Genomic DNA, 24,864 nt, shown 5'->3' with positions numbered 1-24,864 from the left:
AGTTGGAAGAATTGGCTGAAGAACACAGGAAAAAACTGGCAGAAATTGAGTTGAAAGGGCTTGAGTTAGAAGATGAGTTGTCGGAATTCAGCGAGAATGCTGAGGAAAGTGGTTTAACTCGAATCTCTCCACAACTAACAATAGACGACAAAGATCGTACGCGTCACTGGGTCGAATCCGTCGACCACAATCAGCCTGATGCTGTTGTAGTTCCCAATCAAGAGCAGCACGTTCAACGTTCAACAGCTCCTGAGGCAACTTATCCTGCATCAACAAATTACTTGGTCTCATCAAGTTTTACAGGAGTGATTAATGGCCAGGCAGCTTCTAGTGATCCGGGATTGTATTACAGTAACCACATTCAGGGACAACAACATAATTTGTCGAATTTGGTCCGATCGCAGGTTTCCGTTAACAATCCAGTATGATTACAGCAGGTCATTCAACCTGTTTCTAATAATTTGCCTCCGCAAACTTTTCTGTCCACTCATCCGGTGCTAGGCAACCCAAACACAGGTTCAGTAGTCCCGGTTACTTCTGAAAACTCTTTTGCTCCACCAACATCTGCAGAAGTTCCTTCTGGTGTAGCACCGTTTGTTCCTGCATCAACAGCAATTAATCAGGTTTCTTTAAGTCATCAAACTACAGGATGAGTAGTAGCTGGCAACCAAGCAACTGTAATCCCATCACAACAACATATGGGTGTATGGGTGTTCCCGTTAGTAGTTATAACTTTTCAAGTGACCACTATAATCCTTATAGTAATTTGTGGAGACCAGCTGTTGCTGCCCCTTTAATGTCAGCTCAACAACACTACGTTCCTTCGACAACTGTTTTTTCCGCAGTAACTCCGATTGTTCCTACGAATAATTTTGTTCCTTATACAAGTGGAGGGACTGTGTTCTTTGCACAGCCTGAAATTTCTTCACATGCTAATCAACCGTTCGTTCCTGATTGTCACGGTAACTCTTCGAGTTACACAGAGCCAACTCCCGGTAATTCACCTGGTGCAGACGTCGAGCGTCCACTTTCGACACGAGAGTTGGTTAATATACTCATGCACAGCCGAAAAGATCATCTCCCTGAGTGGAAGCTGACCCAGTTTGATGGCAACCCACTTAATTGGCATGAGTGGTTTGGGCAGTTCATATCGACGGTCGATTCAGCCATACTCAGTGACGATGAAAAGCTTACCTATCTGAAAACGCTCGTAGTGGGAAAAGCAAAATCCGCAATCGCTGAGTATAGCTATAGCGGAGTACTATATAAAGACGCATTAGCAACTCTTCAAAGAAATTTCGGGCAGCCGCATGCTGTAGTAGGGGCTCATCTAGATAAATTGAGTAATTTTCCGCCGCTGAAAATGCATTACTCGGAAAATGTAATTGGATTTTCCTCTGCAATTTCTGGACTTGTTGCCGTATTCAAGAAGCTGTCTTTTAACGACGACCTGAAAAGTGTTAACTTACTGAATCAAGCTGTGAGTAAGCTTCCCCCGAACCTTAAGGAGGCATGGTCAATGCAAACCGTAAGACGCCAATGGCATAGACCAACTCTGCTAGATTTCATCGAATGGCTTAAAGAAAAAGCGGAGGGTCATGAGAGGCTAAAAACGATCAATTCTAAGGGTAAGTCTGAAGAACCAGTTAAGCAAAAAGTAGGTACGAAAGTGTTTGCTAGTAACGCAAATGTTAGTAATAAGACTAAGGAAAAACCAAAGTACCCTCCATGTTCTGTATGAAAAAGCCAACACGCTCTTTGGAATTGCGCCGTATTCAAAGAGAAAAACGCTACGCAACGAGCGAAACATGTAGCCGAACAAAAACTTTGCTTTGCGTGTTTACAGAGCAATCACAGTTTTCGTAATTGTAGCAAGGCCAGAAAGTGCCCCAAGCCAAATTGTGAAAGCACACACAACGTACTCTTACATGGAGCGGAGAAAAATTTTCCTCCTAAGGATACTAAAAGTTCCCCGGCGTCAGGTAACGCAAACACTAAACATGTATCGACTAACGCTGCCGTCGGCGATATTCATAGCCAGGAGTCAACTAAAGGCCTTCTGCCAGTTGCATCACTCGCCGTCTCTTCGGATGCGACGATTAATAATGCCCTAGCTCTTTGCGATAGTGCTTCCACGCACTCATGGGTATCCGCCGATCTCGTAAAACGCCTCCATTTGGTTGGCATTCCCGTTAACCTCACCATAAATGGATTTAATTCCACGAACTTGATGAAAACTCATCAAGTAAGTTTTCAAGTTTCCGCCGAAACGAATAATTGTGAATTTTCGTTTTCTTTTCGAGCTTATGCAAAGGATCATGTTCGTATTGGATCGGATAGCATAAGCATTCCTGAATTACGGGAAAAATACCAGCAGTTGGCTCCGATCAAACCTATACACTATAAGTATGAGGACGTCGAAATAATTATTGGACAGGATTTCTACCATGCCATAAGACCCGTTGAGTACCTTCTGGGGGAGGACTCTATTTCACCGTGCGCCGTACGCCTTACGATAGGTTGGGTTTTAAGTGGTCCGTTACCGCCGTCCTTTAAGTCGAACTCGTCTTGCTTTAAGTGTGTTGTCGAAGACATGTCTCTTGCGGACCAAATTAAAACTTGGTACGAGTTGGAGTCATATGGAGCCTTCAAGCAGGTAGATGCCCGTTCCGCCGCCGACAAACGAGCTTTGTCCATTTTGAAAAAAGACACCTTTCACGACGGTGAGAGGTACATTGTACCAATGCTTTGGAACGATAAGGAAAGTAGTTTACCGAATAACTATTTTTCCTCCTTAGCTCAATTAAAGTCTTTGGAAAAGAGGCTAGATAAGGATCCGTCGCTCCGTGAAAAATACGCCGAAACGATAAGAGAAGATATACAAAAAGGATATGTCATAACCGTTAAGGCACACGACCCCAAATCACGAACCGATCGTGAGTGGTATCTCCCGCATCACCCGGTGTTGAACCCGAATAAACCCGGTAAGGCGCGCCGAGTCCTCAATGAGGCATCGAAGTGTCATGGCGCTTCCTTGAACAAATCTCTGTTGGTTGGCCCGGATCTCCTTCAAAACCTCATTTTTGTACTTTTAAGATTCCGTCAGCATAAATACGCCGTTTCAGCTGACATTGAAGGGATGTTTTTACAGGTTGGAGTCAGTGAAGAAGATCAACCTTCTCTTCGTTTTTTGTGGCGGGAGGACCCCACATCAAGTGTGGTAGTTCACCAATATACGCGTCACATTTTTGGTGCTCGTGACTCGCCGACTTGTGCGAATTTTGCTTTGCAGAAGACTGCATCGGATAATCAAGCTGAGTACCCCGAAGCTGCTTCGGCTGTTGTCCAGAAGTTTTATATGGATGATTATCTGGATTCTTTTCAAAACAGGGATGACGCCTTGAAATTAGGTACGGATTTAATCTCGTTGCTTAAACTAGGTGGGTTTCATCTGACTAAATTTGTCAGCAACGTGCCCGACGTAACAACCGCTCTTGATCCGGACAACCGTGAGTCCAATTCCTCTGTTAAAGATATTTGTGCGAGTCCAGACCAGTCGTCGCATGTTCTCGGTCTTAAGTGGGATCACGTATAAGATACCTTAGTCGTTAGTAGAGGGGTTGATCGTCCACTAGACAAAGCAATCACTCAGCGTACCGTGTTGAGTTTTGTTTCCTCTGTTTTTGATCCAATTGGGTTAGTGGCTCCGTATACCGTGAAGGCTCGCCTTCTATTAAAAGATATCTGGCGAATCAGCGGTCAAAAATGGGACGATGATCTGCCAGAGGAAATCAAAAAGCAATTCCTTGAGTGGCACTCAGGTCTTCATTTGTTAGGTTCTCTGACAATACCTCGCAGCTATTTCACTGAACCTTTCGACCGAATAGAACTTCACATGTTCGGTGATAGTTCGCAGGATGTTTTCTGTGCCGCCGCTTTCCTTCGTGCGCGACTTGTTAGCTCCCATCAGACCGAATTAGCCTTTGTGTTTGGCAAAGCCCGCGTCGCGCCTATGAAAGCGCTTTCTATTCCAAAGTTAGAGCTTCAAGCGGCTCTTCTTGCAACCCGCTTAAAAGAAGAAATTTTGAAAGGTCTCACTTTCAAAGTTACGGATATTTTCATGTGGACAGATAGTACCACTGTTCTTCAGTGGCTTCACTCTTGTAGTAAACTACCCGTTTTTGTTGGTAATCGCACTGGTGAGATTCTGGAGTCTACCAGCACTGATCAGTGGCATCACATACTTAGCGGTGATTACCCAGCTGATACCGGTACACGGGGAATTTCTTCGGAAGCCCTCAAGGAAAGCAGCTAGCTGGGTTAATGGCCCTAGTATATTGAGAACAACTGATTGGCCGTTCAAGCCCGATACAAGGGTTATCGATAAAGTAAGACTCAAAGGACCATCATGTGATATCGACATTTGTCTGGAAAATTCGTCAAATTTCGTCGTCGATGTTTTGACAGAAGAAAATCTTCCCTTCGGAAAATGGGAGAGAATCAATTCAATTGTAAAATACAAATGCGCAGTAGCATTTTTGTTAAGATGGCTGCCATCCCATAAACATTTCCGGTCGAGTATATTAGAAATTACAGACCCGTCTGAAATGGATTTTGCTGAACAGAAGCTCATTTACCTGTCCCAGGGTGAGACATTCCCTAGTGAGCTAAAACTACTAAGATCCGGTAAAGTTATCACAAGGAATAGTCGGATCGCCAAGTATTCGCCGTTCATTGGACCAGCTGGCATCCTTCGCTCGACTGGGCGCATCAGCCGCTTGGTTAATTCCGATTTCGATAGCAAGCATCCGGTTATACTTGATGCACGTCACGCGATTGTTCGGTTTTTGGTTCAGCATTTGCACGTTAGGAATTTCCATCAAGGCTTGGATTACATGCGTGCGGTGGTTAATTTGAAGTACGTTGTGTTAAATTTGCGATCGTTGCTGCGAAGCATTGAAAATACTTGCGTTGTGTGCCGAAAACGCAAAGCGCAAACCGTAACTCATATGATGGCTGATCTGCCCATTGAAAGGCTGGGTTACAAGCAACCTCTTTTCTCTAACACAGGTGTCGACTACTTTGGGCCGTTCCTAGTTCCAATCCGGAGAAGTACGGAAAAGAGGTGGGGTTTTTTGTTCACCTGTCTCACCACTAGAGCGGTGCATATTGAAGTGGTCCCCTCGCTCGACACAAGCTCTTGTGTGATGGGCGTAGAGAGGTTTATTGCACGTCGCGGTACCCCGACTACCATTATGTCCGACAACGGCACAAACTTTGTTGACGCTCAGAAAGAGCTCTTAGCTTGCGTTGAGAGTTGGAACAAGCTGGCACCCGCTGTTTTTGTTCATAAAGGGATCAAGTGGAAATTCAATCCACCCAGCGCACCGCATCATGGTGGCTCCTGGGAGCGATTAGTTCGGAGTGTCAAGCGCGTTTTGTATGACATCTTAGGCAACAGAAGAGTAACTGAGGAGGTGCTAAGAACCACGCTGTGCCTTGTTGAGCAATCACTCAACGCTAGACCGATAACAGCCGTTAGTTCCGATCCGCTAGATCTAGAGGCGCTGACCCCGAATCATTTTATCCTTGGTCAACATGCAGCGAGTTTTCCGTCGCTAAGTTTCGAAGAAAACTTCGACCATAAGAAGCGGTTCGCCAGAGCGCAATCATACGCTAACGCAATATAGACACGGTGGATGCGGGATTACGTTCCTTCCCTCAATAGGAGGGCAAAGTGGCACAACCAGTCAGACGTTAAGTTAAAAGCCGGCGACTTGGTTTGGGTTTTGGGTCATAGAGCCTGACACTCCACGTGGACATTATCCACCCGCACGTATCCTCAAACTGCACTATGGCAAGGACGGATGCGCGAGATCCGCTGACATAAAGACCGTTACGAGCGAACTGACCCGCCCGACCGTAAAGCTCGCTCCCGTTCTTCCTTGTTTAGGGGTGGAGGATGTTGCAGCGCAAATGTTAATGTAAGCGAGAGTATAAATGCATATAAAACTGAACCAAAATATAAATGCATATAGGGACAGTAGCCAAGCGTATACATGGTGCGTCCCGGCGGGTTCGGCGCCGGTTCGAATCCCGACTAGGTCATTTCCTTTCTAGAACTCGAATATGCACCGAACTTGATGGGATGCTCCGTAACCAGGTTCCGCCCCCCCCCCCCCCAAAAAACCTATTTTAACCGTCTTTTCGCTCTAATTTGGTTCAGCCTTGATTAAGGCTGACCTTTAAAAAGAGCAATTTGTCTCAAGGACAAATACTGGCCACTTTTGCAGCTTGCTTTGAGTTGAGCAGTTTTTTGTGGCCGATGTTACCGATGATAAAGCTTGTTAAAAAAATATAAATTATCGTTATATTTTCAAACTTCTGGAGTTATTTTGCCGAGAAAATACTCATTAATTAAAGTGTTTAAAAACCGTTTTTTATATAATCGTGGAGATTGACGCGCACATCAGGTCTGTGCAAGAGGGCTTAAGTGTTTTTGAATAATAACATTTTCTGGTTTGTCCATATTAAGGAGTCAATTTGCACAATCGTATTAATATGATTATATATTAAAGTAATTATAAAAGAATAATTTCATGTATATGGTTCTCTAGAACATTTTTCTCCTCAAGTTATACCAGAATTCTCATCACAAAAACTAAAAAATGTTCTCTTTATCGCCCAAAGCGTTAATTCATAAAATAAACCAAATTAGAGTAAAAATATAGTCGTTATGGGAACTCGACAAAAAATTTACTCAAATAAACTCAAATGGATATACCCCTTTCACTCTAAAATCTTGATATAAAGTTGTTTATTAACACCTGCATGCTTTTTGTATGCAGACTCATATTTATGAATCGACACAAAAAGACAAGAAATCGTATGCTTAAAAATAAATGCATGTAAAACTACTTTATATGGACAACACCATCATCATCATGGCCCTACCTGGTTGCACAGTTTGCAGGTGGAGTAGTCAAACATGCGTCCGGAGAAGTCCCCCCTTCTGCAGTTGAGACAGAAGTGCACTCCACAGTACTTACACTTGTGCACCTGTAATAATCACATTATGGAATTGGTGACAATATGCAATAATGTAAAATTTTTCTTAAAATATCGGAGGTACACCAACTCATGTATCGAGCCTGGCTGACTCATGTGACATACTTTTTTCCTTGAAAAACAGGTAATTTATTTCTTAGTTTTCTTTTTTTTTTCAGGGAAATCTTTGAATTAGCGTTTTGGAGTTTAATTGCGGTTTTCAGATAATATTTTCGTCCAAAAGTAACAATTTTTTCCTGGTTGAGATTTTCAGAAACCGGAATGAAAAGAGTATAATTATGATAAGGTCAATATTTGCAATTTTCAGCAATTATGATTAAGCAATCATGAAAAAAACTAAATAAAGTAAAAAAAGTTTCAAAATATAAACAAAGCTAACGTAGGTAAGAAAAATTATATTTAATAATTGAATCGAAATGCAATTCTCAGAACCTGTTGAACAACTGGCATTGAAATAAAATAAAATTAGTTAAGAAACTTTTAAATTATGAGCAGATAATCTCAAAAAAAACTTATGTAGAAATATATTGGCCATAACGCCAGTAGAGAAAAGGTTAAAAAAGGAGTAATATCTGAATGTTCAATCTTTTGGAAAATGTTCGGCCATTGACGCAAAGTCATGAAACCTTGAAAGTTTTTCTTAAAACTGAAACTAGTAAGCCGCAAATAATAGCTCTTTCTGAAACATGGCTCAAAGATAACATAGAGTTTGATAATTTCAAACTGCCAGGTTACCAATCTATAGAAACAGTCAATACGAACAGATGGTAGATGTGTTGTTTTTTAAGTGACAAAGTTAATTCACAAAAAAAATTTTAAAAAAATTGGCTGCAAACAAAAAGCAAACTCTGACTTTTTTTATGTGAAAACAGCGGAGGGAAATTGTTTCTAACTGTTGTCTTTTAGGTGCCTCATACGAACAGTTGTAAGTTTCTTGATCATTTACAAGCGCAACTGTTCGAGATGAAATGCAGCGTGGAAACATGAAAGATAAATAATGTGTCTAAGTCGACAAGTGACTCTCTAAATCTTGAAAACAGCCTGCTGCAGTTTTACAATAACGAAAAGCAGCGAATCAACAATAGATGAATTTTTTTTCTAATGTTTCATTGATAGTCATGGTCCAACACAAATCTTTATGGAATCAAGCGACGGTAAAAGTGAAAATACTTTATTAAGCAAAGGCAAAATTTTGCTTAAAAAACAAAACCTAGAATTTTGGGATAACTGTAACGTTTTGAATAACCAGGAGATTTTGCTCTCTGGCAGATCACTAAAAACTGATTTGAAAAAAGATATCGAAGGTGTGAATGATTGCGTTTCACAGTTTCCAATAGCTATCCAATCTAGTTGTGAAAAATTCATTTCTAAGCTCCCAATTAATAATATTAGAAAAAATTGGAAAGCAACTAAAATTTAAAATGAGATTACCAAAAGATTAATTTAGAGAAAAAATATTTGAACAAAAAGAATAGTCATAAACGTGACATATTTCAGGAGCAATAAAAATGAAAAAGTTTGTCAAAAATCATAAAACTCTTTCTAGTAGAGAAGTTTTGAAAACAAGAACCACAAAGTTTTTTAAAAAATGATAAAGTCATTGGTGAGATCAAAAAAGCAAGAACAAGTGAGTTCGAAACATCAAAACACACCATTCTGAGTGCATAAATTTTCAACGGTTTCCTTATTGCAATTGGTCAGAAGCTATCAAAATACACAACAAAAATTTAAAAAATATTGCTGAGAATGAAAACACAGTTTTCTTTAAAAGGATGTCACTCTAAAAATTTTTGAATGTATTTGAAAGCAAGAAGAAAAAAACACAGCTGTGATAGTACAACCATTATAGCAGCCTAATCGAAAAAATTAGTCCTGCTATATCTAAGCTTATGAGCTGTCTTTTAAAAATATCTAGAGTTATCATAACATCCTTAGTTTTTATGACTGTTGAAGTTAACCATTTAATTAAAATGGCCCATTGTCATATTGCCGTAAATACAGGGTTATATCTCTTCCGCCAACTATGGAGAAGGTTTTCGAAAAATTGAATAAAACTCACTTGAGAAGTTTTCTGAATACATAGGATGTATAAACAGCGTGTCAGTACGGATTCGGAATGAAAAAGCACAGTTGATGCTATCTTGGAACTCACTGAACAAAATAAGGAAAATTTGGAAGAAAATTTTGGCTCAGTGTGTACGTTAAAAGATATTACAAAAGCGTTCGACACATTCGATCTGAACATTTTACTGAAAAAGCGAATTTTATGGCTGGAGTGTTAAACTTGTTAATCTTTTGAGATCATACCATGTGAATTGTAAACAGTACGTCATTTATAAAATTTCATTATCGGACATGAAAACAATCAAGTATGGTGTACCACATGGTTCAGTCCAAGATTTTTCAATTTTTTCGCTACATATAAAGTATTTGCCTAACATCTATATAACCCGTACTGTATGCTGATGATTGCACTTTCTGTACAACAACTAAAAAAGAAAGAAGCAGGTGAATTTTGATCTAAGCAATGTTGAAAACTACTTTTTGAAAATAAGGTTTTCCATAAACAAGGATCAAAATACCCCCGTAGAATTTCACAGGAAGAAGAAATCTAGCAATAGATCCCATAAATGTTTATTCTTGTAATTCATGAAAAGATATAATTCAAAACACAAATCAAAATATTTTTAAAATGGCAACTAAATCTTGCTCCTTGATCTATCCACTCAGATACGATTTCAACACATCCACACTGCTAAAGATAAACAAAACGTATGTTCAACCAGTATATCAAAACAGTGCACTGATCTATGGCATAGTAAATCAGACAGACTTAAAAAAGTTAGAAAGCCAGCTAAATTAGTATTGTTTCAAAACTATAAAATTAAAAATTCGGAAATTTACTCGGGATAAATATAAACTCTGTCCGGTTCAAAAATAACATTCGTCTGAACTCATGGCTAAAATTATAAGACGAGGTCGTGAGAACAAAACTTCATGAATATTTAAATGATCGCTAAATAACAGATACTATCAACACAGACAAAACAAGAAAAAAGTTTTTCAGCCGAAATGAGCTTACTACAAGAGCAAAAAAGAAAACCGAAAATAGGGTAATCATAGCAAAATTTTTACAATTGGATAAGCTATTCATCTTGAAGCGTTAACATTTACAACTGGCTCTTTGGACTCGTTTTTTTCCTAAATAAGAGACATCTATATTTCAGACAACCTTTTTTTGAGTGAGTAATGGTAAATTTACTCCCTTTGCTATATTTTTTTTTGGTCATCTTATTTTGATTGTTGACATTATTTTCGAAATTTGAAGAATTTTTGCGGGCCTATTTGAGTACAGTCTGTTTGATCTAAGTTAAATAAAAAGTAGGCGAATAGGTTTTGATGATGGAGATGCCACACGAACGGCTGATGCCTTTTTGGTATTCTACCAAGCCGAACTTAATTGTAAACGTACAATTTCATAGAATTTATGGTTATAAGTTTTGGCTTGAAGATGAATTTATTATTTTTAACTAGTATACAGGCTCAGTAAGCCTTCAAACCGGAGCGATATAATTTTTCTAAGCAAACGGTTTCAATTGTATAACTAAATCACGGAATGGAACCATTGATAGCTTGATCTGTAGCCAGATCACGAATAGCACCTAGTGCAACACATCTGGCGCCGAGTTAACGTGCATGATTCCAGCTGCAATAATATGTCTACAAAAGTATTTCTGAGAGTTGAGAAAACTTATCTCTACGTAGTGTTGACTTGGAGCAACTTTTTGAGGAAAAAGTTTCGGTAAGAGTCAAAAATGAGTCAACATTTGCCCCCCCCCCCCCTCGCCTCAGGGAGTCCACTCCTCCCACCTCTAAAGGTTTCCCTCTTGGCTTTTTGGTAATATTTTAACCCATCCTTTGAAAGACATCCAAAAGCTTTAATTTTTCCAAAACACCTTTGGCGCCAATATATACAGAATTTATGTGCGAGTGAGACCCCAAAAAACTCATTTATTTAGTCATAAATTTCAAAAAAAGGCCCTCAAATATTATTTTCTTCTGTTTTTTTAAAATCTAATCCATTGCAAAAGCTTTTGAACTTTTGTGTTATTGAAACTAAAGTAATTGTAATGTAACAGGGTAAACAAAAAACGTGCCGACCAAAAGAGTGATTTGTGTAGTTGATTCAAGAGTGCAGTGTTTGCAAAAAAAATTACTATCAATTGTACCTAAGGACTAGTACTGGCGTGGTTTTGACCAAAGTACAGCGCATGTTAAGTTGTTTAAGCCAATTTTTGTTCCGACAATTGAAAATGGGGAGGAATTTTGTATTCGGTTGTGTTTTAGTTTGTTTTCCACAAAAATATTAAAGCGCGTTCAGTCGTGATTCGAAACACATTACCAAATTTCCAAAAAGTCTTCCCAGAAAAACCGGTTTGAAATTTTTGATTTTTTGTCTTAATTTGAGCAAGTGGTGAAGTGGGGAGCAGTGATGAAATGGACGGGAGCAGTGGTGAAGTTGTTACGTCACCGCCTCTCAATCGAAAGGTCGGATGTTCGAGGCCCACCATGATCCGTGCTCGTTGCTTGAGGGTGAGGCAACATTACCCAGCCCAGAAAAATAACCAAAAAAATTGCATGTAGTTCTTAAGCAGGGGCACAACAGCGGTTCGCCGCTATGAGCTGTACAGCTCGTATGTTGGTTCTATCCCTCGTGGATAAATGATCTTAATGTGTACAAGTAAAGCACGCGAGCAGGCTTACAAGCTGAATTATGCCTTATTTAAAAACTGAAAACCCATTTTTAAGCAAGTAAATTAGTTTTTGGAGTTTTCTTAGCTTCTTCAATTGTAAAATTTTTTTTTCATTTTTTCTACAAACCTTTTGTCCACTTTGCCTATATAACTATGACTGTCTAATATGCCTAAATTATGTTTTAACGTCAGATCCTTTTATCACACCAAGCAGAAAAAACTGCACTAATTTGGAAAAAAAAAAACTTTCGAAGCCGTAGTTTTCTAAAGACTACGGTCGGAACATTCTGTGCTACTTGCACAGTAACCGGCTATCCCTGTTTAATTTTTGGACTGGGCAACGTGCTCACTTTAGACGGCGCAGCCAACAGAACTGAGCAACCAAGGTTGGTTATGTCTTGTTTTCGACTATCGGCGGAACCGCTTGTTCCATGCGGGACTTTTGGTCCCCGAGTTTTCAAATAGCAATGGTGGACAAGGACTTGCCGGGTATCAAAGTGTCGCAATCAGGGTCAACGGTGGCACGAACCCGTATACAACGGTCGAAAAACGCCCCAAATTGAAGATAAAAATTAAATGAAGAGAATAATGAAAATGCGCAATTGGGTAAATTGGAAGATGATATGGCTATGGAGGGCCAAAGATGAAGCGCCGAAGGGAGGACAAAAAGGTCGACTGAGCAGCAGAATCTGATATATAGTAATTGTTCTAATTCAGATCATCTGAAATAATCTTTTTCAGATTCGACTTCCAGACATGTCTCGAATGGGCCGTGAATTATTGAAAAAACGATTGGGACTTTAAGGTCTATTTCACATCTGAAGTTATTTTTTTCATGGTTATTTAAGATCTAAGAAAAACCTATGCAACCCGCACTTAAGTTCCATAAATAAAGTTAAGTTATTCTGTCAGGGTCTATAAAACTAAAAAATAATCGATCGTAGTCACTTGAAAATGGATTATAATGCTATAAATAAAAAACATTAAAACGCATTTGCAAATCGAATATTTCTTACTTTTACAGATGAAGAGTTGAAAACTTCCTTACAATTGATATTTTTCCACTTTATTGTGATGCAAGCAGCTTGCACGTCTGAAAAAAAATTGATTGCTTGTTGTATAAATCCTTTTTTTCTGCGCAAACTTGATTTTTGTCCCTCACTTTTTGTTACTCAATTTTGTTCCTTTCAAAGTTTTTCTTAATTTTTTGAGAACTTCAGGGGTGGATTAAAATTGAAGGCGCACAAACTTTGTTTGTATGTAATTTTTAGTTTAGCTCCTATTTTTAATAACTAATGTTTGTGGTGGGGTTCTGTCGTAGGTTTCTAACTAATCTTTGTTGCCTGCGGTAGGGTTTGAACTAATCTTTGTTGTCTGTATGTTTGTAACCAAGAGATAATGTCTGAACAGGGGCGGATCTAGGATTTTCTCAAGGGGGTGGCGGATTTTCAAAAAAAATCGAAAACTTTGACGACCTTTTTTTCTTTAGGTCGACCAAATTGATTTTTGAGCTCTCCAAAGCACTGTTTTGCCCCTATTTTGGCTAAATTTTCTGCGCCGAAAAAACAGTGTCAAAATGCCGTTTTTGGGCACTTTTTGAACAATTTTGACAAAAAAATTGCGTTTTTTTGGCGCGCGCTCCCCCTCAAAGTTAGTATATATTGGCGCCAAAGGCGCCTTTAGAAAAATTTTAGGGTCGGTCGGCCAAAAATGCATTTCTGAAAAAGTATCAAAGGGGGGACCCTTTGGGTCAGCAGAGGGTCAAATCCCCGTACCCCCCCCCCCCTAAATCCGCCCCTGTGTCTGAACATACTAATTTGACAGGGATCGTGCTTCAAACAAAATCATTTTTTTCGCCAAAATTTTCTAAAATTGTCCTTTTTAAACTGTATTTCAAAAGTCTGATTGAAAACTCTGTCGATACATTTGGGGGTTTCAAAAATACAATCTGGAAAACTAGTTGATTCTCGTGGGAGGGGTCCGGCTAATCTCGACAATGAGAAAAATGTTTGGGAGTTTTTAAATGGCTTTCAAGTTACGACTGAAAGTGCTTGATTATGATATATCACTGAACCCTATCCGATCATTGATTTTTTTAAAAAGCAAACGCGAAGACAAAATCCCCACCAAACTTCAGTGGTCGGAACAACATGTACAAATTGTTATCAGATTTATAATGAAGATGACAGAGTTATTGCACGGCGTGCAACTCAGTTTAGCGTCCGAGTGAACGTATTTTAGACTATACAAATGTGTTTTCTGACAAATCCTTCGGTGCTGCTGGCGCATCATCAACTGGCAATGATTGTTCTAAATGGGTTTTTGTGGAAATCCCGATGTAATTTTAGGCAATTAAAATGAATCCAGGTTTTTCATTGCTCTATCAAAATGTACTAAGGGTTAACCGCCATAATCAATCGGGGTTTAATTTGACTCTAAGACTTGCCCTAGAACTATGACATTTTCAGAATTAGTTCACAAAGGTAAGTTAACCGCTGAGCAATTATACATAGTGCTAAATTAAAAAGAAACGGATAAGGTTTTTGAAAAAAGCATTTATGATATGAAAAAATAATATAAATAAGTAGTGACTGCGTATCCGCAACTTTTTAGAGCACTGAAAATTTGAAGACATAAATAATTCGTTTTGAAACAAATTGGAGAGAAAAAAATACATTTCCGGAACGAAAACCACTGACCTTTTCATCTTCGTTACAGCTCCAGCGACACATTTTTTAAAATTAATAGATGCTATACAAATCACTCTGTTTGAAAAGTTTTGAAGCAATGACGTATAAGAAATATTTGCTTCAATTTCAAAAGACTAACTGATTTTCAAATACAATCTACTGTGAATTCAGTTCATAAAACAATTTTACTCCGAGTTTTGCTATCAAGCACAAAAAGGCATCTTTTACATCACACGATCAATTTGACCGTTCAAAAATCGAAGCTGAATTGAGCTTAGAACGAATGTCTTTTTTAAACATTTGGAGCTTTCGAAAAAAGTAACAGCGTATTAAGAAGTTTGAGCACCGAAAGCTTACAGTGTCCCAAACAGAGTTTCATCTATTGTTGATTTTGAATTGTGTATGAGTATTTGTAAAAATTGATTACATGGTTTTTAAAAGCGCTGTTTATTAGCTGGTAACTTCTGACGTTGTTCATTTGATATCAAATTCTTGCGAGCTTACTTGAGTTGAGATTCAAAAAGGATGCAACTAGAGTTTCATTATGCTTTTTAAAACAAATTTACTCTAAACTCCGAAATTTGTTCAAAGAATCTGAAAAATCATTTATCTAATTTAAGTTATAGTCGGTTTACGCCGCAAAATTTCATTAGCCCAGCAAAACACCCATCTGTCAGATTTGAACTTGGCTTCTACTAAATTCAATTTATTCAACACTGGTCGTTTTTTTATCAACAACTTCCGCTGTGAAATTTTATTGAAATAACTAAACTTAATAGCAGAATTTTTATAACTTCTTTTTGGGGAATTATTTTTGTACTTGAGACCCGATAACGATCCTTACTTAGCAGATATTCACCATAGCCGAGTTGAAGTCCGACGGTGTCAGTAAACGGAAATCACAATCAGCTGAAATCCTTTTTCTTTTACTGGATTACACAAAACTTACAGTGAGAGATTCGTTAATTTTGGGATGGACAATCAGGAGTACCCGCCTATTGTGTCCTCAAGCATCGCCCCTGAAGAAGCAGTGAAGCTGCTGACGCCGCAGCAGGTGGATGAGTTCAGGCAACACTTCAGGTCAGTCAGGAACCCCCCCCCCATTCTCAAAATACCCTGTGGACGTTAGTGACATAGGGTCCCTTGCAAAAACCAATGGTGAAAGAAGGGCCTCGCGTCAAACTAATAGTAAACAATACAAAACTAAACAATAAATAAAAATTTCTCCCAGGACCGTTTCCCGGGCCGAGGTGCTCACTTTATTTTTCGACGGTCTCAACCAAAATTCGGTATGTTTTGACCGTGCTCGACCAAAATTTGGTGCTTTGCGACCGTGCTCGAGCAAAACTCGGCATGTTCCGACGGTGCTCGACCGAAACAAATGTGCTCAATCGTGTTCGACCCAAGTACATTATGTTTCGATGCTCGACAAAAAAAATGCGCGACCGTGCTCGACCCAAGCAAGATACGTTTCGATCGAGCTCTGATATGTGCTCGACTTTAAAAGTCCAAACTGTGAGCACCTTGACCCGGGTTCAAAGATTTAATCGAAGGCATCTGGTTTTCTTTCGACTTCCTTAACCTTTTAGAAACACATTGGAAGCAAAAAACTGAAAAGACTGTAAACACTGCCTCGTGCAGTGGACCCGGTAGTTTTTCACGACTCATTTTTCATAATTGTACGAAAAATCCTCCCTTTTCAAACCTACCAAATCATATAGACTGTAATTGTTTTTTTTCTTCTTGAAGGTAATTATTTTTAAAAATCATTAATCCATTAGCAGGTTTGAGGAATTTCATATCCCCCACAAACAAAAGTGAACAAAAACAGCATAATCACTAACGGTCTTCGAAAAATGAACTACATACAAAACTGTTATCAAATGTTGCTCTAATATGACGAGTTTGGGGGTCTCTAGGACAACAAGCAGACAGAAATAAAACAAAAAAACCCAATATTCGGTCCCTTCATCATGAGGGAAGATAATGACCAAGTTTGACGAGGTGGAGTTTTGCATCACAGTATTAGGCTGTGTTTTATTCACGCAAATACAGACAACACGAAGAAACTTCGTAAGCGGTCAAGTATCACGAGAAGTTCCGTCGTACTGAGCTGCACTGTAAGCTCTCAACGTTTTTTCAATGAAAAGCTTTTACCTTTGACTTTTCCAAAAATTGAAACCTAGACGAAAGCGTTTTCATACTTGACCGTAATGGAACAGAAGGAAGTTACAAAAAGATAAGATTGCGCTTTTCTAGGAAAATTTTTCTGCTATGCATCGGCCGGGAAGCGAACATGCGTCTATCGCGTGGGAGGCGACAATTCGACCACTGAACCACCGATGCTTGATTTCCACTATTTTAATCATTTGAACAAATTTTTGCTCTTCAATCCAATTTTCTCTTCGAAACTTTGAACAAAATCATGAAAAATTTGTTTCATTCTAACTGAGGTTTTGATTTCAGCTGAATATTTTGGTAGTTTCCTCTTTTTTGACAGTGGAACAGTAAAAAAGTGCAAAAATTTAAGTTTGCGCTTTTCGGGCAAAATTTTCTACTTTTCTGCTTTGCATCGGACGGGAATCGAAACCGGGTCTATCGCGTGGCGGGCAATAATTCTACGAATGAACCACCGATGCTTGATGTAATCTGTTTTGATAGTTCGAACAAAGTTTTGCTCTTCAATCCAATCTTTTCATCAAAACTTCGAACAAAATCATGAAAACTTTGTTTCATTCTAATTGAAGTTTTGAATTCAGCTGAATATTTCAGTATTTTTCCTCTTTTTGACAGTGGACAGTAAAAATTACAAAAGTTTAAACTTGCGCTTTTCTAGTAAAACTCTCTGCGCTACATCGGCCGGGACTCAAACACGGGTATATTTCTTGGCAGGCGACAATCCTGCCACTGAACCACTGATGCTTGAACTAAGTTCTTCACCGTTTGAACAAAAACTTTGCCCTTCCTTTCAATTTTTTAACAAATTTTCGAATCAAAATCATGAATGATTCAATTCGTTTGAGTTTTAAAATACAGCTATTTATTTGAGTAGTTTTCTTCTTTTTTGACAGTGGAACAGTAATAAGTTACAAAAATGAAGACTGCTCTTTCCTAGGAAAATTGTTCTGCTATGCATCGGCCGGGAGTCAAAACCGGGTCTATAGCGTGATTAGCGACAAATCTTCCACTGAACCAGCGATGCTTGATTTACAATAATTTAATCGTTTGAAGAAAGTTTTGCTCCTCAATCCAATTTTTTCATCAAAACTTCGAACAAAATCATAAAAACTTTGTTTCATTCCAATTGAGGTTTTGAATTCAGCTAATTATTTGAGTAGTTTTTCCCTTTTTTGTTAGTGGATTAACAAAAAGTTACAAAGCTTTAAGTTTGCGCTTTTCTAGGTAAACTATCTACGCTGCATCGGCCGGGAATCGAAGACGGGTATATTGCTAGGCAGGCGACAATTCTTCCACTAACCCACCGATGCTTGAATCAAACTGTTCACCGTTTGAACAAAAAGTTTGCTCCTCAATTCATTTTTTTCCCAATTTTTCGAATCAAAACCCTAAATGACGTAATTTGTTCGAGTTTTAAAATTCAGCTATTTATTCGATCTCCTCTTTTTTGACAGTGGAACAGTAGGAAGTTGAAAAAACTTAACTTTGCGCTTTTCTAGGAATATTTTTCTGCTTTCCTGCTTTGCACCAGCCGAGAATTGAACCCGGCTCTGTCGCGTGGCAGGAGACAATTCTACGACTAAACCACCGATGCTTGATTTCCACTGTTTTAATCGATCCAACAAAGTTTTGCTCTTCATTCCAGTTTTTTCGTCAAAACTTCGAACCAAAATCCTAAAAACTTTGTTTTTTTTCAACTGAGGTTTTGAGTTCAGCTAATTATTTGACAGTGGCACAGTAAAAAATTGAAAAAACGTAATATTGCGCTTTTCTAGAAAAACTTTTCTGCTTTTTTGCTTTGCATCGCCCGGGGATCGAACCATGGTCTATGCTTGGAAGGCCACAATGCTACAACTGAACCACCGATGCTTGATTTTTATCTGTTTCAATCGTTTGAACAAAAAAATTGGTCTTTATTTCAATTTTGCACCAAATTTTCGAATCAAAATCATGAATGATTCATTTAATTTGAGCTTTGAGCTTTTTATTTGAGTAGTTTTCTTTTTTGACAGTGGAACAGTGATAAACTTCAAAAGTTTAACATTGCGCTTTTCTGGGAACTTTTTCTGCTTTGCATCGGCCGGAAAAGGAACTCGGGTCTATCGCACGGCAGGCGAAAATTCTACAACCTGTACTTGATTTAACCTCTTTTAATCGTTCCGACAAAAATTTTGCTCATCATTTCAATTTTTTTAACCAATTTTTTGAATCAAAATCATGAATGTTTCGTTTCATTTGAGATTTAAATTTCAACTATATTTTTTGAGTAGTTTTCCTTTTATTTGAAAGTGGAACGGTAAGAAGTTACAAAAAATTAAAATTGCGCTTTTCTAGGAAAATTTTTTCTTCTTTGCATCGGCCGGGAATCGAATACGAGTCTTTTGCGCGGGAGAAGAAAATTCTACCACTGAACCACAAATGCTTGAGTTTTACTGTTTTAATCGTTCCAACAAACTTTTGCTCTTCATTCTAATTTTTTCAATCAAAACTTTGAATCAAAGTCTTGAAAATTTTGTTCCATTTTAAGTGAGGTTTCGAATTCAGCAGAATATTTGAGTAGTTTTCTTCATTTTTGACAGTGGAGCAATAAAAAGTTGAAAAAAATTAAATTTGCGTTTTTCTAGGAAAATTTTTCTGCTTTGCGGCGACCAGAAATCAAACCCGGGTCTATCGCGTGGCAGGCGACAATTCTACCACTGAAGCGCCGATGCTTGATTTTAACTGTTTCAATATTTTCGACAATTTTTTGCTCTTCATTCCAATTTTTTCATCAAAGCTTCGAATGAAAATCACCAAAACTTTGTTTTATGTTAATTAAGGTTTCGAATTTAGCTGAATATTTGAGTTTTTTCTTCTTTTTTGACAGTGGAACTGTGAAAATACAAAAGTTTAATTTTGGGTTTTTCTAGGAAGACTATCTGCGCTGCATTGGCCGTGAGTCGATTACGGGTATATTGCTAGGCAGGCGACAATTCTTTCATTAACCCACCGATGCTTTATTTAAACTGTTTTAACTGTTCCAACAAAGTTTTGCTCTTCCTTCCAATTTTTTCATCAAAGCTTTTGAACAAAAACTCTGCTCTTCATTGCAATTTTTTTTACCAAACTTTCGAATCAAAACCATGAAGGACTCATTTCAATTGAGTTTTAAAATTCATCTAAATTTTAGTGCTCCCCTTTTTTGATAGTGGAACAGCAAGAAGTTGAAAAAAAATTAAACCTGAGCTTTGTTAGAAAAATTTTACAGCTTTTCTGAGTTGCATCGGCCGGGAATCGAAACCGGTTCTATCGCATTGCAGGCGACTACTCTACCACTGAACCACCATTTCTTGATTTCAATTGTTTTACTCGCTCCAACAAAGTTTTGCTCTTCATTCCAATTTTTTCATCAAAACTTCGAATCAAAATCATGATAGCTTATTTTCGTTTTAAATGAGGTTTTGAATTCAGCTGCATATTTGAGTGTTTTTCTTCTTTTTTGACAGTGGAACTATACAAATACAAAAGTTTAAATTTGCGATTTATTAGGAAAACTATCTTCGCTGCATCGGCCGTGAGTCGAGTACGGGTATATTGCTAGGCAGGCGACAATTCTTCCACTAACCCACCGATGCTTGATTTAAACTGTTTTAATTGTTCCAACAAAGTTTTGCTCTTCCTTCTAATTTTTTCACCAAAGCTTTTGAACAAAAACTCTGCTCTTCATTGCAATTTTTTTTACCAAACTTTTGAATCAAAATCATGAATGATTCATTTCGTTTGAGTTTCAAAAAATCAGCTATTTATTTGAGTAGTTTTCCTCTTTTTTGACAATGGAGCAGTATGAATTTACAAAAAATTTAGATTGCCTTTTTCTAGGAAATTTTTTTCTTCTTTGCATCGGCCGGGAGTTGAACACGGGTCTAATGCGTGGGAGACGACTATTCTACCACTGAACCACCGATGCTTGCTTTTAACTGATTTAATTTTTTCGATAAATTTTTGCTTTTCATTCCGTTTTTTTCATCAAAGCTTTGCATCAAAATCACCAAAACTTTGTTTCATGTTAATTAAGGTTTCGAATTCAGCTGAATATTTGAGTTTTTTCCTCTTTTTTTGACAGCGGAACAGTAAAAATTACAAAAATTTAATTTTGCGATTTTCTAGGAAAATTATCTTCGCTGCATCGGCTGGGAGTCGAATACGGGTATGTTGCTTGGCCGATTCTTGATTTAAACTGTTCTTGATTCTTGATTTAAACCACCAATTCTTGATTTAACTTGTTCAAATCGTTTCAACAAAGTTTTATTCTTCATTCCGATTTTTTCGTCAAAACTTTGAATCAAAATCATGAAAAATTGTTTCATTTTAATTGAAGTTATGAATTCAGCTGAATTTTTGAGTAATTTTCCTCTTTTTTGACAGTGGAACAGTAAAATTTACAAAAATTTAAATTTGCGTTTTTCTAGTGAAACTCTCTGCGCTGCATGGTCCGAGAATCGAACACGGGTAATTTGCTTGGTTGGCAACAATATTGCCACTGAACCACCGATGCGTGAAATAATATGTTCACCGTTTGATCAAAAATTTTGCTCTTCATTTCATTTTTTTACCAAACTTTCAAATCGAAATCAAGAATGATTTGTTTCAATTGAGTTTTAAAATTTAGCCATTTATTTGAGTAGTTTTCCTCTTTTTTGACAGTGGAACAAAACAAATTACAAAATTTAATTTTTCGCCTTTCTAGGAAAATTTTGCTGATTTGCATCATCCGGGAATCGAACCCTGGTTTATCGCGTGGCAGGCGATTGTTCTTCCACTGAATGACCGATGCTTGAACTAAATGGTTTACCATATGAACAAAAACTTTGCTCTTCATATCAAAAAGTTACCAATTTTTCGAATCAAAAGCATAAATGACTCATTTTGTTTGGGTTCTAAAGCTCAGCTACTTATTTGAGTAATTTTTATCTTAATGACAGTGGAACTGAAAAGTTACAAAAGTTCAAAATTGAGCTTTTCTAGAGAAATTTTTCTGTTTTGCATCGGCCTGGAACGGATACTTGTCTATCGCGTGGCAGGCGTCAAACCTTCCACTGAACCACCGATGCTTGAATTAAATTACTAACGTTAGGACAACGTTTTGCTCTTTAATCCAGTTTTTTCGCCAAATCTTTGAATCAAAATCATGAAAACTTCGTTTAATTTTAATTGAGGTTTCGTTTTAAGCTGAAAGTTTGAGTAATTTTCTTCTTTTTTGACAGTGGAACAGTAAAAAGATACGAAAGCTTAGTTTTGATCTGTTCCTGGAAAACTTTGCTGCTCTTTATCGGCCGAAAGTTGAATCCGGGTCAATCTCGTGGCATTCGACAATTCTACCACTGAGCGACTGATGCTTGACCATATCGGTCAACCCAAGAACAAAAGCATTGCTCCTCAGTTCACATTTTTCACAATATTTGACATCACAGCCGTAAATGTACTAGATTTTTGGATCATTTTAGTCAAGTTTTAGAATTGAGCTAACTATTTGGGTAGGTTTCCCCTTTTTTGACAGTAGAACAATAATATTACGAAAAATTAAATTTGCGCTTTATCTGAATTGTTTTTGCTGTGAATTGGTCCGATATAGAACCCCGGTTTATCGCGTTGCAGTCAAGAATTCTCCCTTGAATCAGCTTTACTTGTATTCAATTTGTCGCCGTTTGAGAAAAAATTTGTTTCATTTTTTCCGAGATTACGAGTTTAGCTGAGTATTTGATTATTTTCCCTCTTTTTTGACAGTGGAACAAAAAAAATTACGAAAGTTTGCTCTCTTCCTGGCAAGTTTTGTTGCTCTGCATAGGCCGGGAGTAGGACCTGAGTCTATCGAGTGGTAAGCGAAAATTCTTGCGATGAACCATCGATGCTGAGGGGAACCTTTTCAAAAATTTTTGCTCCTCATTTCAATTTTTTCATCAAAGTTTCAAATCAAAACCATGAAAAACTTCAGTTTTTTGAGGTTTCAAATTCAGCTACTCAAATGATTAGTTTCCTTATTTTTTGGCAGTGGAACAGTAAAACAAATTACAATAAATAAAGTTTGCGCTTTTACCTGAAACTTTTGCTGCTCTTCATTTCTGGGAATCAAACGCTGGTCTATCGCGTGGGAGACGATAATTCTAACATTGAACCACCAATGCTTGAGCTATATTGTTCACTGCATGAATGAAGGCGTTGCTCTGCAATTCGAAACTTGACCTGATTTTTGAATCAAAACCATGAAAGGTTGATATTTTATTTGAGTTTTAAAATACAGCTGACTATTTGTGCAATTTTTCCCTATTTTGACACTGGGACAATAAAAAAAAAACGAATGTTTATGTTTGCTCTCTTCCTAAAAACTTTTGCCACTCTGAATCGATCAGGATCTATCTTTTGCTAGGCGAAAGTTTCATCATTGAACCATCGATGGTTGAATACTGTTCACCGTTTGAACGAAACTTTGCTCTTCATTTCAATCTTTCCATCAAAGTTTCGAATCAAAACCGTGAAAAACTTTGTTTCATTTTAATTGAGGATTCGCGTTCAGCTGAATAGTTGAGTAGGTTCCCTCTTTTTTGACAGTGGAACAGTAAAAAAAATACAAAAGTCCTAGTTGCGCTTTTTCCTGAAATCTTTGCTGATCTGCATTGCCCCGGAATTGAACACGGGTATTGGGAGGCGTTAATTCTACCACTGAACCACCGATGCTGGAAATAACCTGTTCACCGCATGAACAGAAGCGTTGCTCTCTATTTCGAATATTGACCTAAATTTCGAAACAAAACAATCAATGACACATTTTATTTGAGGTTATAAATTCAGCCAGTTATTCGAATATATTTTTTTAGCGGAATAGTAAAAACTTACAAAAGCTTAAAGTTGGGCCTTTTCCTAGAAAGCTTCTATGCTTTTAATCGGCCGAGAACTGAATCCGGGTCTATCGTGTGGCCGGCGACATTTTTACCACTGAACCACAAACGCCTGACCTAAACTGTTCACTGCATGAACAAACCCTTGGCTCTTCAATTCAAACTTCTATCAAAGTTTCAAATCAAAATTATGGATGAATTTGACTAATTTTGTTTGATTTTTAGACATCAGTTAGTTGTTTGAGTAGTTTTCCTCTTTTTTGACAGTGGAATAGTAAAAAGTTACGAAAATTTAAGGTTGAGCCTTTTCCTGGAAAATTACTCTGCTTTGTATCAGCCGAGAATCGAACCTGGAATTTTAGCGTGGTAGGCGACAATTTATCCACTGAATCAACGGTGCTGGACGGAAAAGACTCACCGTTTGATGACAAACTTGCTCCTCATTTTGATTTTTTCATCAAAATTTCGAATCAGTACCATGAAAAACTTTGGTTCATTTTATTTGAGTTTTCATATTCAGCTGAATAATTAATTAGTTTCCCTATTTTCTGACAAGATAACAGTGATAAATCTTGACCTAATTGGTTAACCGCGCGAAGCGTTGCTCTTTCCTAGGAATTCAAGGTTGCGCTTTTCTTGGAATGTTTATCTGCTGTGCATCGGCCGGGAATCGAACCCCTGTCTATCGCGTGGCAGGCGACAATTCTACCACTGAACCACCGATGCTTGAGTTTTGATCAAACGCATTGTCATCGTAACAAAGCATTGCTCTTCAGTTCAAATTTTTCATCAAAGCTTAGAATAAAAATTATGAAAACTTTGTTTCATTTCAATTGAAATTTTGAATTCAGCTGAATATTTTAGTAGTTTCCTCTTTTTTGACAGTGAAACACTAAAAACTACAAACCATGAAATTTGCGCTTTTCTAGTAAAACTCTCTGCGCTGCCTCGGCCGGGAGTCAAACACGAGTATATAGCTTGGCAGGCGAAAATACTTCCACTGAACCACCGATGCTGGAATTAATTTGTTCACCGTTGAACAAAAACTTTGCTCTTCATTTCAATTTCTTACCAAACTTTCGAATCAAAATCATGAATGATTCAATTCATTTGAGTTATGAAATACAGCTATTTATTTGAGTAGTTTTCTTTTTTCTGACAGTGGAACAGTAATAAATTACAAAAGTTTAAGATTGCGCTTTGTTAGGAAAGGTTTGCTGCTATGCAATAAGTTTTGCTCTTCATTCCATTTTTTTCATCAAAGCTTCGAATCAAAATCTTGAAACCGTGTTTCATTTCAAT

At 37.7% G+C, this 24,864-nt stretch overlaps 1 protein-coding gene and 1 non-coding gene across 2 annotated transcripts in view; one reads left to right on the top strand and one right to left on the bottom strand.

Annotated features, from left to right (window-relative positions):
- Positions 1–15,482: 15,482 nt before the first annotated feature.
- Positions 15,483–24,864, top strand: part of LOC134842826 (neo-calmodulin-like) — a 212,006-nt gene continuing 202,624 nt past the window's right edge. The window contains exon 1 of the mRNA XM_063859322.1: positions 15,483–15,592. Within this exon, the coding sequence (XP_063715392.1) occupies positions 15,486–15,592 (107 nt within the window). The 5' untranslated portion in view covers positions 15,483–15,485. The remainder of the gene's footprint in view (positions 15,593–24,864) is intronic.
- On the bottom strand, positions 24,218–24,288 carry Trnag-gcc (transfer RNA glycine (anticodon GCC)). Its single transcript has one exon. It is a non-coding gene; the product is annotated as a tRNA-Gly (tRNA).

This window comes from Symsagittifera roscoffensis, chromosome 3, assembly GCF_963678635.1.
Source record: "Symsagittifera roscoffensis chromosome 3, txSymRosc1.1, whole genome shotgun sequence".
NCBI lineage: Eukaryota > Metazoa > Xenacoelomorpha > Acoela > Convolutidae > Symsagittifera > Symsagittifera roscoffensis.
Note: the sequence above shows the minus strand (reverse complement) of the source record. Positions and strands in the feature narration are given on the sequence as shown.